The sequence below is a fragment of the Branchiostoma lanceolatum genome, chromosome 7 (genome assembly GCF_035083965.1).
Source record: "Branchiostoma lanceolatum isolate klBraLanc5 chromosome 7, klBraLanc5.hap2, whole genome shotgun sequence".
NCBI classification, from domain to species: domain Eukaryota; kingdom Metazoa; phylum Chordata; class Leptocardii; order Amphioxiformes; family Branchiostomatidae; genus Branchiostoma; species Branchiostoma lanceolatum.
The window spans coordinates 18,939,537-18,954,258 of NC_089728.1; the positions used below are offsets into that span (position 1 = coordinate 18,939,537).

General features: G+C 42.5%; 1 protein-coding gene across 5 annotated transcripts in view; it reads right to left on the minus strand.

Annotated features, from left to right (window-relative positions):
• The window catches only part of LOC136438047 (ankyrin repeat domain-containing protein 12-like), a 39,716-nt gene that overhangs the window by 2,009 nt on the left and 22,985 nt on the right, over nt 1–14,722 (minus strand). For 3 of the 5 annotated variants that reach the window (XM_066432697.1, XM_066432694.1, XM_066432695.1), the window contains exons 6-10: nt 12,972–13,114; nt 9,690–9,948; nt 3,021–7,834; nt 2,469–2,567; nt 1,580–1,816 (exon numbers count right to left, since the gene is read on the minus strand). In XM_066432697.1, the coding sequence (XP_066288794.1) occupies nt 1,580–1,816; nt 2,469–2,567; nt 3,021–7,834; nt 9,690–9,948; nt 12,972–13,114 (5,552 nt within the window). The remainder of the gene's footprint in view (nt 1–1,579; nt 1,817–2,468; nt 2,568–3,020; nt 7,835–9,689; nt 9,949–12,971; nt 13,115–14,722) is intronic. The other 2 variants (XM_066432698.1, XM_066432696.1) reach the window with 1 other exon arrangement.

Sequence of the window (14,722 nt, forward strand, 5' to 3'; positions counted from 1 at the left end):
AACAAGAAGTGCAAATGGCATTGAACCATTCATTTATTTGGTACTGGAGAGAACAACAAAAATAGCACCCCAAGGCATTACCAACACTAGAGTTCCACGACCTCATACCTTCGCCAAATGATTTTAACCTTTATGACTGACGTATTAGGAGTGTTTCTCATCAATTCTAAATCATACCAGTTGATTGTCGTAAAATTTAACATGTCCAAAGTATCAGCTTAACAAATTATGAGCCTACGGTTATGCTAATATTTGTCATCAATTATGCAAAAGAGGCCCTTATTAACATAATTTGATTCAACGATGTTAACATTCACATAACTTCCCGATGCCACAAAAAAAGTATTAAATGTATGAAATTGCCGTTATTTGCCAGTGTGGAATAATACAAGTTACTCATTAAGTATGCAAATTAGGCCCACATTTGCATATTTTCTATCTATTAACAGTCCTCTCTTCCTCAGTTACAATTTGAATAGTCATATCATGGAACAAAGCGGATTTTTAAAGTTGCCTTATTAATTATGCAAATTAGAATCTGATTTGCATAATTATTGTCCAATCATACTAAGCATCACACAAGCTATCCACATACCAAAAATGATGACCATCCATCAAGGCCATCATGTTATAGTATTTCCTCATTAATTATGCAAATGAGGTCTTCATTTGCATAGTTCATATCAATTAATATTTCTCTCTTCCTCAGTTACATATGTCACATGTTTCAGAGTCCTATCATGGAAATTGGCGGATGTATAAACTTTCATCATTAATTATGCAAATTAGATACCGATTTGCATAAGAAGTGTCTTATCATGGACATCATCACTCAAGCTATCTACCTACCAAAAATCATTACAATCCATCAAGCCCTTCTTGAGTTATTCCCTTTCAAAGTCAGACGCAAAACCTGCTCCTGCAGTTCCAAAAAAGCCGCTAGGGGGCCCAAACCCACACCACTTACTCTCTGTCCAAAGATCTATCTACCACTCAAAAATAAGTTCCATAGCATGTCCGGAACACGAGTTATCAAAACAGGAAGTTCCGCTGCAGTACCGTAAGAAGCCGCTAGGGGGCCCAAAATCTCATCGTTTTTAGGTCTCATCAAAACCTATAGCTACCAACATACCAAATATCAAAACAATCCATCAAGGCATTCTCGAGTTATGCTGTGCCACTACAAACAGACAGACAAACGCTACCCTCTGCATAACCTTCTCGGCGAAGGTAACAAGAGCTATCTACCACTCAATAATCAAATCCAGAGAATGCTATATCGAAACCGGAGATTCCACTGCAGTACCATAACAAGCTGCTGGGGGGCCCAAAATCTAATCATTTCGTGGTCTCATGAAGTCCTACTCACATACCAAATATCAAGACAATCCACCTGGGCATTCTTGAGTTATTGTGTTCACACAAACACGCACACAACCGAAAACATAACCTTCTTAGCGAAGGTAAAATGTAGAACTAAAATTCTGTACGGACATTCACACACACACATGCACACTATCTCACTCACTAGCCAGTCTGTTGTTCCCAGTGCCATATGCAAAATCATGCAGTAGCCTACCTTGGCAGTCTCATACTTCTCGTCGACGTCTTGTAGCCAGGAGTGGAACTGTCGCGCCGTGAACCTGTCCCTGCCCTGCGGTTTGTCCTCCGTGCGCTGCTCGGGCGGCACGTTGTACACCTCCTCGTCCAGCAGGATCTTACACGCGCTGAACGGGACGCTCTGGTTGGCGTGGGCACGCGCCGCACGACAGTGCACCCTCAGGATCTCTTGTTCGCACGACATGATCAGTTTTTCCTGGGGAAAGATGAAACAAAAATGTGATTGAGGAGAGCCACGCCTTGAGCACGTAAAAGAACCCCCCATATGTTTAAAAACGATTCTCTGTTTGAGTGGATCAAATAAATCTGTCAGCATATTCAGCTTGTACTCAGTACAAACCTGGCGTGTTGCACCATGAGGCGGTTTACAGGGTACGCAATACGCGACAAAAGATATTCAATTTTTCACAATATATGTTTGTAATTGATATTCAAGATTACCTTTTTCAGACTAGACATCTAAGGATATGTTTCCCTGTACACTGACATCTTAAGTTTTGCCACAACACACTTTTAGTAGTGATTCACTAATTGAGATAAAAACAGACATGACGAATTTGTCAGATATGCTGAATAGACCGATTCCAAAGCCCCACCTACCTCCGTCAAAACGCAGAGTTGCAAAATGAAAACATAGAAATGCAAATCATTTGACAGACATCCATCCACTCTATCATTGATCAAACCGAATCTTGTCCTTCTCTCATTGGTTAAAATACTAATTGTGATGGGCATTTGGGATCGGTCTATTATCAATTAAAATGCCTTGCAATGCCTCTATGTCTAACTGTAGTGTGAGGGTGCAGCGCCCTTGTTCCCTTGTTTTGAAAAACCCCTCTCAAACTTACCCTTTCCAGATAGTGCTCCAGTCTGATCTTGTGTCTGGCCTTCTCCTGTTCCACAAACAGTTCTGTCATCTCCTCAGGAAGGGAGGCTGGGGGAGTGTACTGTAGGGGGCAAGGAGAACATTGGGTTATTGAAATATAACCTACTAAATCTAGTTATGAAATCTACATTTTGAATCAACTTTTGGTTTCTAAAACATTACTGTTAGCCGCATGTTTGTCAATGTATTTTGATATAAATTTTTAAGAAATAAAAATGTAGAATAGTTATAAGGCCACACCAATTTAATTTGTTGGTTCTCAGATTTGCCCTGTCGCTCCATATTTTTTCTAAAAAAAATTTTGAGGACCAACAAATTAATTTGGTGTGGCCTAATAAGTTGGGGATAAAATATCAAGATGATATGCATATACTGTATATCAAACAGCTGTTATCATACAGGATTGCATAAGACATTTTGGACTATCAAATTCTTTTGTTTTGAATTTGAAATCTGATTGAAAGACATGACACTGCCCCTGAGGTGTTGCCAAAAAAATCTAACGTATCCTTACCATGGGTATGATGAGACTCTTGGCTGGACTGTTGTGTAGCAAGTACGAACACTGGTACAGCAAGTACTCGTCGAAACACTGCGGCGGCTTGGGTATAACCACCGACATGTTCTGCCTTCGCTCCAGTATAACCTTCCTGATGTTCAGATACTCCCAGTACGGGTTGGGCTTCTCCGGGCGCGGGCGTTCGTACGGCTCGTCCAGCGACGCTATGTTCTTGACCTTGAGAACTTTCCTTCTGAAGGGGTGGACGTTTTCGAGGCTGTCTTCGACCGACGTGGCTTGGCCTTCCATCTTAATGGGACCCATACTCGTTTGCGAGTTCGAGTCTTCTTGTAGGATGAGCTTGTCTGTGGGGATGGGTGGGGTGGAGGCCTGTGATGACGTCGACCTCATTGACCTTGTTATTCTCTGCGGTTTCTCTTCGCTGTCTTCCTCTTGTTTGATGGTCGGACTGGAGGTCGCGGGCGGTCGTACCATATTGGCCGCAGGCAGTGCTAAGCTGAACGCAGGCTGCCCGGCTACCGGCAGGGCTACGCTGGTGTTGGTGCTACTGCTGGTTTCCACGCATACCGTCGTCACGACGGTCGTCTCCAAGAGTTCTACGCTGGTAACAACGACGGGGACAGTGGGAATGCCAGAGGAGGTTGAAATGAAGACTTCGGAAGGACCCGGTAGTACTGTTTTGGCTTCAGCGCTGGACGGTTCTATAGATTCTTTACTAGTTGCTGCAGGTTGTATATCTGTTGTCATCGTTTTGACTTCTGGCTTGCTTGGAACTGTGTTGGATGGAGTAGTAACTGTTAAAGATGTGGATACAACCATATCTATAGGTGGGATGGACTGAGTGGGGGGTTCTTCTTTCCTCGGTAAAGGTGCAGTAGTAGGGGCTGGAATTTCCGGTGTCGTCTTTTCTGGCTCAGCGGGTCTACTGGATGGCGTTGGGGTGATTACGTGTACAGGTATAGAGGCCTGAGGGGTTGTACTTCTTGCTGGAACACTGTCGTTGGACAAAGATCCCAGGCCTGGAGTTGGCTGTGACTTGGGGAAGGTCGCTTTTACTGGCAGCTGGTCTGAGGGTGTTATTGGTTTCTCTTTTTCTGCGGGAGGTTCTACAACTGGTGGGGTCGCGACGGTTGTTTCTTTCGCGTCTGCCAGAGGTTCTTCTCGAGAGGACGGCATACTTTTCTCAGCGGGCGCCGATGTAGTCGGCTCTGCGTTGCGTACCGGCGGCCTCTCTGACACGATCATCTGCGACACCTTTGGCTTGAGAAGTAGGGACTTCAGGTAGTCTGCGTTTGTGGGGGAACTGGCTTGGGTTACGACGGGTCCCGCGATCACGCCCTGCGGCTTGGACGACGTGAACGTCATCGTGCTGCTGGTCGTCGTTGTGGCCAGCGCGGGGGACGTCGTGACGGGTACGGACGTGGTCGCTACGGTCTGCGAGCTAAACGTACTGGTTACGCTTGCCGTCATGACTACAGGAGGTCTGATAACAGAGCTTGGTGACGAAGTGATGGATGCCGATGACACAGTAACAGAGGTTGACGATACAGCGGTACTAGCGGTGTACGAGACCGTCGTTGTCGTAACAGTAACAGGAGAGATGACAGTGCTAACAGTTGTAATGCTTGCCTTCAGGACTGTACTCGAAGTTGTAGTTGTAGTGAAGCTTTCTGATTGACTCAGGCTCACCGATGGCGTAAGTTGTAGAGTTGTCTCCTTCATATCTGTCCTACTTAACGGAGACTTATTGAAGGGCTCGACAAACTTGTCTTCCGCTTCCTTAGACTCTAAGGAGCTCCTCTCTGGCAAAGGCTTCTCACTCAAGTCTGCTTCAAGAGTCACGATGGACTCTGTCTTGGGAGAAACCTTGATGTACTTTTCCTTCATAGACTCTGTCTCTTCTCTTAAGTAAGAAGGGATGGCAGGGAAGGACAGAGTTGGTCGTTCCTCCTTCTGAGGAAGTGCAGGTTTCTCCTTCTCAGGTTTGTCCTTCTCGGGAATCTCGGAAGTTACGTTAGTACTTGATTCTGGTCTTTTTTCCTTAAGTTTCAACCTCTCCTTATCTGATTTTGACTTGCTTGACACGTGCTTAGAACTTTCTCCCTTGTGTTTTTCTGACTTGATCTTGTGAGGTTTACTTCCGTCGCCGTGAGAATCTTTTCCGTCGAGTTTAACCCTCTCTTTCCTCTCCCCTTCTCCTCTGGACTTTTCAGCTTTCAACACCAGTTTTTCCTTGTCAGTCTTGTGATGTTCCGACTTTGCTACTAGCTCGTGCTTGGAACCCTCCTTTGTCTTGTCAGTCCTTAAGGAGTCGCCCTTGTCGGAATCCTTCTTAACCTTTGGAATTCTCACGATCTTGAGATGCTTGGACTTGTCCGTTGTTTCCCCCTCGAAGAGATCAAAGGTTTTGAGCTTTTCAGGTTTGACAAGGTGTGTTTTGTCAGGCTTGAAGAGATCCTGATTGTGGGAGTGCGGCTTGTTCTCCACTCTCTTTGAGCCTTCGACCTTGACTTTCTCACCTTTGGAGTTATGCTTGAGCTTCGTTACTTCCTTGACCTTGCTGCCGTCGACCTTATTTGTGACGTCGACCTTAGACTTGTCCCGTTTAGGACTGTCTAACCCACTGCGGTCTGTTTTCCACGGGAACAGCTTGTCATCTCTCGGACTCTCTGCTCCCTTCTTTAATTCCTTCCCATGCTCTAACCTGTGCTTCTCTTTCGTTCTGTCTTTCACGGGGCTTTCCTTTGACGACCCACTTCTGTGTCTCTCTTTCTCCCGATGTTTCTCCGTCCTCGGACTGTCGTGGCCGTGGCCGCTTTTCTCACCTTTGTGAGACTTGACTTTCTCCCTTGGTTTGTCCGTGGCCGGGCTCTCAATTCCGGACCTCTCACTGTTGCATGAATCGCTCCTTACTGACTTTTCCTGTGCCCTGTGTACCTTCGGACTGTCCATGCTTGTTCTTTCTAACTGTGGTGAACCCTTCCCTCCGTCTCCCTTCCCTTCGTGGTGCTTCACCTTCTGTCTATCGCCCTTGAAACTGTCTGTGGACTGAAGGGACTCAGAACTGCTACTCTTTAGTCTGTCCAAAGTGGCAGCTTTTAGTTCAGCCTTGTGTTTGTCCAGTTTTAGTTTCTCTGTCTTTGGTGAGTGTTTCTCGGACTTGACTTCTGAGGACGTCGAGGACTGGAGAGACTCAGAGCTGCTACTTTTCATTCTTTCCAAGTTGACGGGTTTGAGTTTGTCAGATTTGTGTTTCGAGACTTTGTCAGAGGAGTGAGATGATTCAGACTTAACTTTGTGGTGCTTCTGTTCGTCTTTGCGCTTGTGTTTTCCGGAGTCAGACTTTGAATTTGATTGGATGGAATCGCTCTTGGTATTTGCGTGTGGAACTTTCTGGGAGTGCTCTCCTTTGGGTTCCTTGCTCTTGTGCTCACTTTTGTGTCGTTTCTCGGCCTTCTCGAGTTTTAACCTCTTCTCTTCAGACCTGTCGACCTTTGCACTCTTGTCCTCTGACCTCTCACCTTTGGAAATTTTGCCCTCTGACCTTTCTCCTTTGTGTAGTTTCACCTCAACCTTCTCAGTCTTTGAATGTCTTTCCTGACCGTCCAACTTCTTTTCAGCTTTTTCACTCTTTGAGTGTTTCTCGCTTGGTTTTTCTGTCCCTGCTTCGTGCCCTTCGGATCTTGACGTTTCTGCTTTCGTTTTGGTCTCGTCGCCCTTGGATTTAGAATGAGAAGAGTGAAGCATACGGCCAAACATCCCCTCTTCGGCCTTGTCCAAACTTGCCATCTTTTTCAGTTCTTTCAGTTTCTCCTTTTTCGTGGAAGCTGACAAGTCTGGCAACGAATGCCTCCGAATTTCACCGCCTTGTGGAGAATTCTTTCCCTCGTTTTCCTTCTCCTTCCGTGCCTCGGACCTCCCTTCGAGATCCTTTGTTCTTCTCTCTTCAGATTTCTTCCCCTCCGAGTTGGCATGCTTGGACTTCTCCCTTTTCTCGCTGTCACGGATCTTGTCTCCCTTTATTTTCTTTTTCAACGTTCCGTCGGGCATGGTTCCTGGGATTCCCGATCGTTTTGCTAAGTGTTTATGCTTCACTTTCACTTCTGTACTTGATTTTTCTTTGGTTTCACAAGACGTACTGCTACTTCCAATGCTGCTGGTCGCGTCTTCTTCTCTTTTCCTCTTCGTCCCCTTATCGTGGTGTTTCCCGTCCAGCTTGGGCGTTTTGACGTTGCTATCGGAATGAAGCTTCGCTTCCTTTTTCGACTCTTTCTTGCTCTCTTTCCTTTCCGCACTCTCGTCTCTCGAGACACTGCTGGATACACTACTGACCTCCATTTCTGAGTCTGAGTCGAAGTGTCTTTCTGGCAGTGTCTGCTTGTGTCTGTGCTTTTCGCTAACTTCCGCTTCCACTTGGGAAGGCTTAGCAACAACGTCTTCAGTCCTTTCGACCGGTTCCTGATCTTTCCTACTCTCGCTACTCCTTGAGTACGTTTTAAGAACCTTAACTTTGTCCCTGGGTGTCTTCTCCTTGCCGTCTTCCCTTGGTTTGGGGATCCGGCTGAGTCTTATTTCCGGGGTGCTTGAGCGACTTCTGTCCGAGTCGCTACTCTCGAAGGCAAACCTTCTGTCCGCTTCCTTCTTAATGGCACTGATTTTCTCGATTTTCTCGAAGATATTGCTTGGACTCTTGGTGGAACACCTTGCAGGACTCTTACTGAACTCGCCCTTGGAAGGATGTCTGTGTCTTTCCGCTGTCTCCTTGGGTTTGGTTGCACTTCCGTGTTCCGTTTCTTCTGCTGGAAACTCTGTAATAAAATAGAAATAAGAAACCGTCACACTTTGCCTACAATCTATATAGCGTCAAAGAGATACACACAAAGTTCAATACAATGTCCTTGGGAAAATTTCAGCATTGCGGATACAGTGACTTCTAGTGTCATGTACTAGATGCTGGATGCTAGCTACTTAACATACATTAATGCACACCAACATCTTGTCATCATTTTAAATGCTTCGCTCTGAAGAAGTTTAAAATGTATTACATAATTATGATATTTGATCTTTCTGATGAGCTCCAATAACTAACAAGAGTCCGTAGGACACAATTCTCCGTGAAGTATTTATAGTATGTACAAGTATTGACCCACACAAATTGCATCTCTGCACAGTCCAAGTAGTGTTTTAGAGCAAGTAAAGAAAAAGTGTTTGTTTATCTTTTTCTTTCAATATAGGAGTGGTCAACCTGCTGAAAAGTATGTTTTTACAGCATGGCACAGATGGGATCTAGAAATTCCGGGAAAAGTCACAAAGTTAGATCTAGATGGCCCCTTTTCAATTATCAACGAACCATTCAGCCTTACAACTAAGATGTATCAGAAATCACAAATATGCAGTAAATCCTCTTTCCACAATTTATTGCAGGCTTTTATAGCTATCAAGCTGTTTGCAATAAAAAAGGCTAATTTTATATTATCGTAACATTTCACGAAGGTCAAAGGTCACCGGATCTAACCACCCGGAAGTGACACTGGCGCGCGCACTTTTCTGAGAGATATTTCTCAACAATCTTTCATCCCCTGCGTAAACTTTTTACATTGTCACAGCCTCCGTATTATAAACTACAAGTGTGGTAAGTTTGAAGGTCCAGAGATTTCCCATTTTCACACTGTGCGTAAAAGTGCATCGTCCGTCCCGTGCGCACATACTGTATGCGAGTTGCGAGTGGACACCGCATACTTAATACACAGACTGGAGGTCACTCTACACATGTTCGCAGCTAAAACTCACAATTCCCGTTGCCACATTGGTATGTAACTTGGTATATTGTTTGCTAGGTTGCGTGTGGTGATGCACGTTGTCTATTTTTCAATGTAACAGTGACTATACGATCACAGCAAGTAAGGAAGATTTCTACCCCGTATCTGCCTGAAGTATTCCAGTCATGCATAACGGATTATAACATGGTCCCTATGGCAGGGCAGTGGGACATAGCATTAATTATAGGGGTGCAATTACGATATTGGATTGACGTTTAAAGTAGTTATGGTGTAACAAAGCTATTGTGCATCACCACACCGAACCAGGCAAACGATATGCCAAGTTACACACCAATGAGACAACGGGATCGTGAGTTATAGCTGCGAACGCGCAAACAAATGCATTCCCAATACTCCCAGAAGGAGGTCATCCTCCTTCCCGGAGTAATAATTGTTTGAAGGACATAGCTATATTTCATTTTGATCACTAAGATCCTTTTTGTCTTGTAAAATGCTTTAAATAACTTTTTCATTGCTCATATAAACTTAACATGTCTTGCTCATGTAACCAAACCACACAGTGCCTCAAAAATACAAAACAATAAACATAACCAACACTTTCCAAACCTAAAAGTTTGAATAACTTTTTTCCTAAAATGCATACAACATACTGTAATTCTTGATTTGTTAACAGTAACTTAATTTCATCTACTTTAACGGTCACTACTCAACCGCAAAATATTTCATCATCGCAAATTTTTGATCACTAACAATTGGGACGGTGACGTTTGTTTCCACCGTTGAAATTAAATGCAGTGAACTGTTCATTTTTCCCAAACCGCTAAAATTACCAACAGCTTTATCAAATGGATTCACAGTAATAAACACCCTTAGAGATACCCACCATTCCCTTCAGGATGTTTCCGCTCCCTATCTCCTGACTTCTTTCCCGCGGACGCTTCGTCGTTGTTCGAAGCCAGACTCTCCGGAGACGTGGGCGACTTGACGTCGAGGCTGTCGGACGAGTCGCTACTGGACGCGATGGTCTCGCTCTTCAGCAGCCTCTCCACGGTCTCATTGTCCGCCACGTCTATTGGGGTCTTTCCCTTGGTGTTCGCTTGGAGGGGGTCCGCCCCGTGCTTCAATAGGAGCTCCACAATCTGCTGAGGTCGGAACGGAAAAAAACAGAAAACAGATCTAGTTAATCTGAGGTCTAATTCTTAACATGTTACTGTAAAATTAATGCAGAAATGTTTGCTGTGTTTTTATGTTTGCAGTTTTTGTGGAGGCCATTTTACAACGAACCACCACAAACATTTTTGTCCAATACTGTAGCAGTATGTGACTATAGTGCTGCCGCGAACTTAAAACCACCGCAAACACTCCATTTTTGCCTTAGCGCGAAATAAAAACCTCGCGAACTTAAATGCATTTACGGTACTGGAAATGTGGAAATATTTGCGGTGGATTAACGTTCGCGATTTTTGCAGTAAGGCCATGTTAATTTCATTACATGGATGACATCCGCGCGCATCAATGTTCGTCCAATCCCTAAAATAATTTTAAAAGTTTTTTAACATACTACATGTAGACCATCCAAGGAAGCTACAAAACGGGCAAATAAATGCCGTAAAATGCAAAAATATATTTCGGAAAACGGATACTAACGTCTAGAAAGCCAAAATCAAAGTTAGAGGAACCATGAAAGACCAAAATGAAGAATCCATTATTTGGTATACTATTCTCTGTGTGTTAAATCATCTATTCAACCTTCCTGACCATGTAAATTTCATAATGAATTCAATTTTCTTTTTAAACCTTTTTTTTTATTCACACGCTGGCATCAGTTTTGGTGTTCCCAGAGGATGTCATCTATATAATCAAATCAACATGGCCTAACTTACTCACCATGACTTCAAACCATCACGAAAATACTTGTTTTGTCTTCCGCCCACTTTCCCTAATGTTTCAACTGCGAACTAAACACTACAGGGAACACTCCATTTTCTCCCAACCACGAAATCAAATCCATGCGAAGTTAAGGTATTGTTGAAGGGTGGCTGAGGAATTTTGGGATGTTTTTGGAAAAACCCTTTCTTGAGCTTTATAAACCTTCCTCAACCTTAATTTTTTTTCAGGAAGTACCTTATAGCAAGGTGATAATTTATGCAAATTAGTATGATGTCATGATTACATCATCAAGATTTATAAGGCACGCCCCTTTTTTAGAAAAAACGCTCTCCTTGGCTTGTGCTTCGGCTTGTGCTTCGATATTCATCAATGTAACTTTGCAGGAATGTACATGATAGCAATACTTAAAGAATGACGAATGTCAATGCGAATATTTTGAAGTATTGATTTTTGCCGAATTTGTTTTTGGCAAATTTTTTTTGTTATTATTTTTTTATGAAAAGCACACTTGCGTTTCATGGTAACACAACATTTTTAATACATAACTGATATCAGAAACATTTAGAAGTTGGCTCTTTAATGTCTGTTACCAAAGACTAACAAAGCAGTAGATGTAAAGTACAGATATTGTTTTGCGTGTACAACCACCTTCCTTTAAATTGCCTCAAACGTTCCAGAAATAACTGTTGAATTTTCAATGGCTAAAGTCTTATCAAAATCTTACCACAGATAACAATCAGATCTTTAGTCCCTTTCTCCGCCCATTCACAAATGTCTACTGGTGATTTAAGCGATTTTCCCACGACTTGCCAACCGCGATACAAACCCACGCTATCCAGTAAAACGCAGCTTTCTGATAAAACATGTTGACATTTACATCGCGTATCATTTCTTACCGCCAGCACGGTTAAAGACACTCTAGTAAGCCTCTCCAATGCCTCCAGCTACCACAGTCACAGATACAATCCCTGATTTAGAAAGCGGGCAAATCCTTTACCACGATTGTATGCCAGCAGACTTTCAAAATAGCGTTGAGGTAACAAAAAACCCCAGAGAACTTTACAAAAGGTTTTAGATAAGTCCTTTACAATTCAGGAACGGAGCTTAGAAATCACAGCAGCAACTGAGGAAAGTGATGTGTGTTTTTGGTAAGGTAAAGTGGTTACAGATAGACAGAGGTATAGATCATGCACAACACAACTCAGGGGATTTGTTGTAGGTTTTGTTTCACAAAAGGTTGGACATAAGAATGTCTTTTAAAGCTGTTTAGAAAAGGCTACATGTCTGCATTGTTAAGCTCCATTTTGTCTCCTACATTATTTATCTATCAAGTAAGTATTATCCATTGACTATTATACTAGTAAGATTTATAGAGAAACACAGCTGACTTTTCAGTATTTAAAAATTGGTTCACTGTACCTCTAAATGTATTTTATGTACCCATGCAAAAATTGCATCCATGGAAATATTGTACTGTGCTGATCAGGCAAGTATGGTAGAATACTGTAATTCATGTTTCTTTCACTGTTACTGTTACAGTAACTTTATGTTCACTGTTTTCACAGTCACCTCTGTACCATGAACTTATCATCACTTGAAAAAAAATTGTTGTAATCATATATGATTCCTTCACACATCCGTTCTGTAAATCACCTGCCGCCATCGTGAAGTTAAAGTTCAGTGAAAATGTCCATATTCCTTACACCGTGAAATTTTGCTACCGTGAAGACAAAGTGAATTGCAGTATGTACATACCCGATCAGCAATTTTGCTTGCCCCACGCAATAGGGCCAATAAACCATGTAGCCCCCCCCCCCCCTCCCAACACAAAACTGAAGGCGACACACCAGTAACTGGCGCAGGTGCAGAAGGTCAACTTTTAGCTGTAAAGGTTTTGTTTCTACGATATGTTCGTATTTCTGAGCTGCATGTTACAGGTAAGGGTTTCTACCTTCTAATTGTGTTGAAAAATCAGACTTGGATCCATGTTTGTGGTGTCTGTAGGCAGTAGAAGTTTGGTGTTTTTGTGTGATTATCAGGTACAGAAGGAGGTCAAATTTTGTAAACACGGCTGGATTCGTAGGGGTTGTGCCGATTAGAAAGTTGAAATTATGCTCTAGATTGAAACTTAAGAGGTCTGACACCCCTGCCAATGCATGTTTTTCATGGACTAAAACTCAGGTAGGTGATTTTTGACAGCTTCTTTCTTACATGATTGCCATATATTAAGATAGGAAGCTTGATCACGCTTCTGTGGCCTGCACATTATACTCACATGTGGGTGTCCGTTACTGGCCGCGTCGTGCAAGGGGGTGTCGTCATCCAGCCCCTGCGTGTTGACGTTGGCTCCCGCCTGCAGAAGCATCTTGGCAACTTCGTAGTAACCATGGTTACACGCCTCGTGTAGCGGCGTCCACCCTGCCGAAATGACGGACACTCACTTTTCAGTTATACAACAAAGTAATTTGGTTTTTAGATATCTTGGCTAAATTGGCATTTTCATTGTCCATTTCTTTCTCACTAATGAATTAAAGAGAACTGTATTTCTAATGAATATTGATAGCGGGGTATGAAAGAATTCTAAGGATGATTTTTGGACCATATACTGTAAGTCTATTTATGTTCACGAGCACTTAATTTTGCGGTGTTATCAATTTTTTCGGTAGCGCCATGTAAAATGTTGGTACAGTATTTTGAACCGTCTTAAACACTATTTCCCGCATTCTGAGGGGCAAAATTGTTGAGTAAAGGTACATTTAATGTGTCCACATTTATGCCGAGGAGCGCTAGCGGAAGTTTCATGCCACGCATATACGATTTATTTACATGTATTTAATTTTCGCGAGGAGATGAGTTCGCGAAGAGAAGGTCTCCGCGAATCTCGCGAACTTAAATTTCTCGCGAATATAGATAGACTTACAGTAGATGATGCCATCAAATTTTATTCCCCTAATATGATTTTTTTCATTCAAAGAGAAAATACAGCACTGCAACACAACTGAAACAAGAGTTCCACGACCTCAAATCTCCATGAATAATTCTATTCATGCAAATGACTTGCACATGTGCATACTATATGCTTGGTCATGAACACCTTTATCTACCTTACATGTTGCAATATTGACAGTCCTATAATTTTCCAATTAGATGAATTATGGTATCTTGCATTGATTATGCAAATTAGGAATTTATTTGCATAATTGGTATCTGTTGATGCTCCACTTTCCATAAACTACATAGGTTACATGTATTTGAGTCTGATAATGGAAAACACTGAAAATATAGATAATCCTCATTAGCTATGCAAATTAAGTAACAATTAGCATAATTTGCACTTCATTATGTATATCTCTCTCTAAGCTACCTGCATACTAAGTATCATATTGACAGTCCTATTATTTTCCAATTAGATGAGATATGGTGTTTTTCATTAATTATGCAAATTAGGAATCTATTTGCATAATTGGTACCTGTTGATGATCCACTTTCCACAAACTACATATGTTACATGTATTTGAGTCTGATAATGGAAAACACTGTAAATATAGATTTTCCTCGTTAGATATGCAAATTAAGTCCCAATTAGCATAATTTGTACTTCATTTTGTACATCTCTATCTAAGCTACCTACATACTAAATATCATGGAAATCCGTTGTTCCTTTGTCCAGTTATTCTCCATAGAAGATTTTCACAAAAACGCCCTTGCAGTTCCAGAGAAAGCTGCTAGGGGGCCCAAACCTACACCACTTCTTTATTACATCACAGGCTATCTGCCACCCAAAAATCAAGACCACAGCACGTCCAGGTCAAAAGATACAAAAATTGAAGTTCTGCTGTAGTACCAAGGTCACATACCAGGGGGCCCAAAATCGACCTTGACCTTCGGCTTCACAACACCCGCCCAGATACCAAATATCATCGTAATCCATCCAGAGGTTCTTGAGTTATGCTGACTACAATAGTCCGGAAACACAAACACAAACACACACACACACAGACACACCAAAAACAATATCTCCATTTT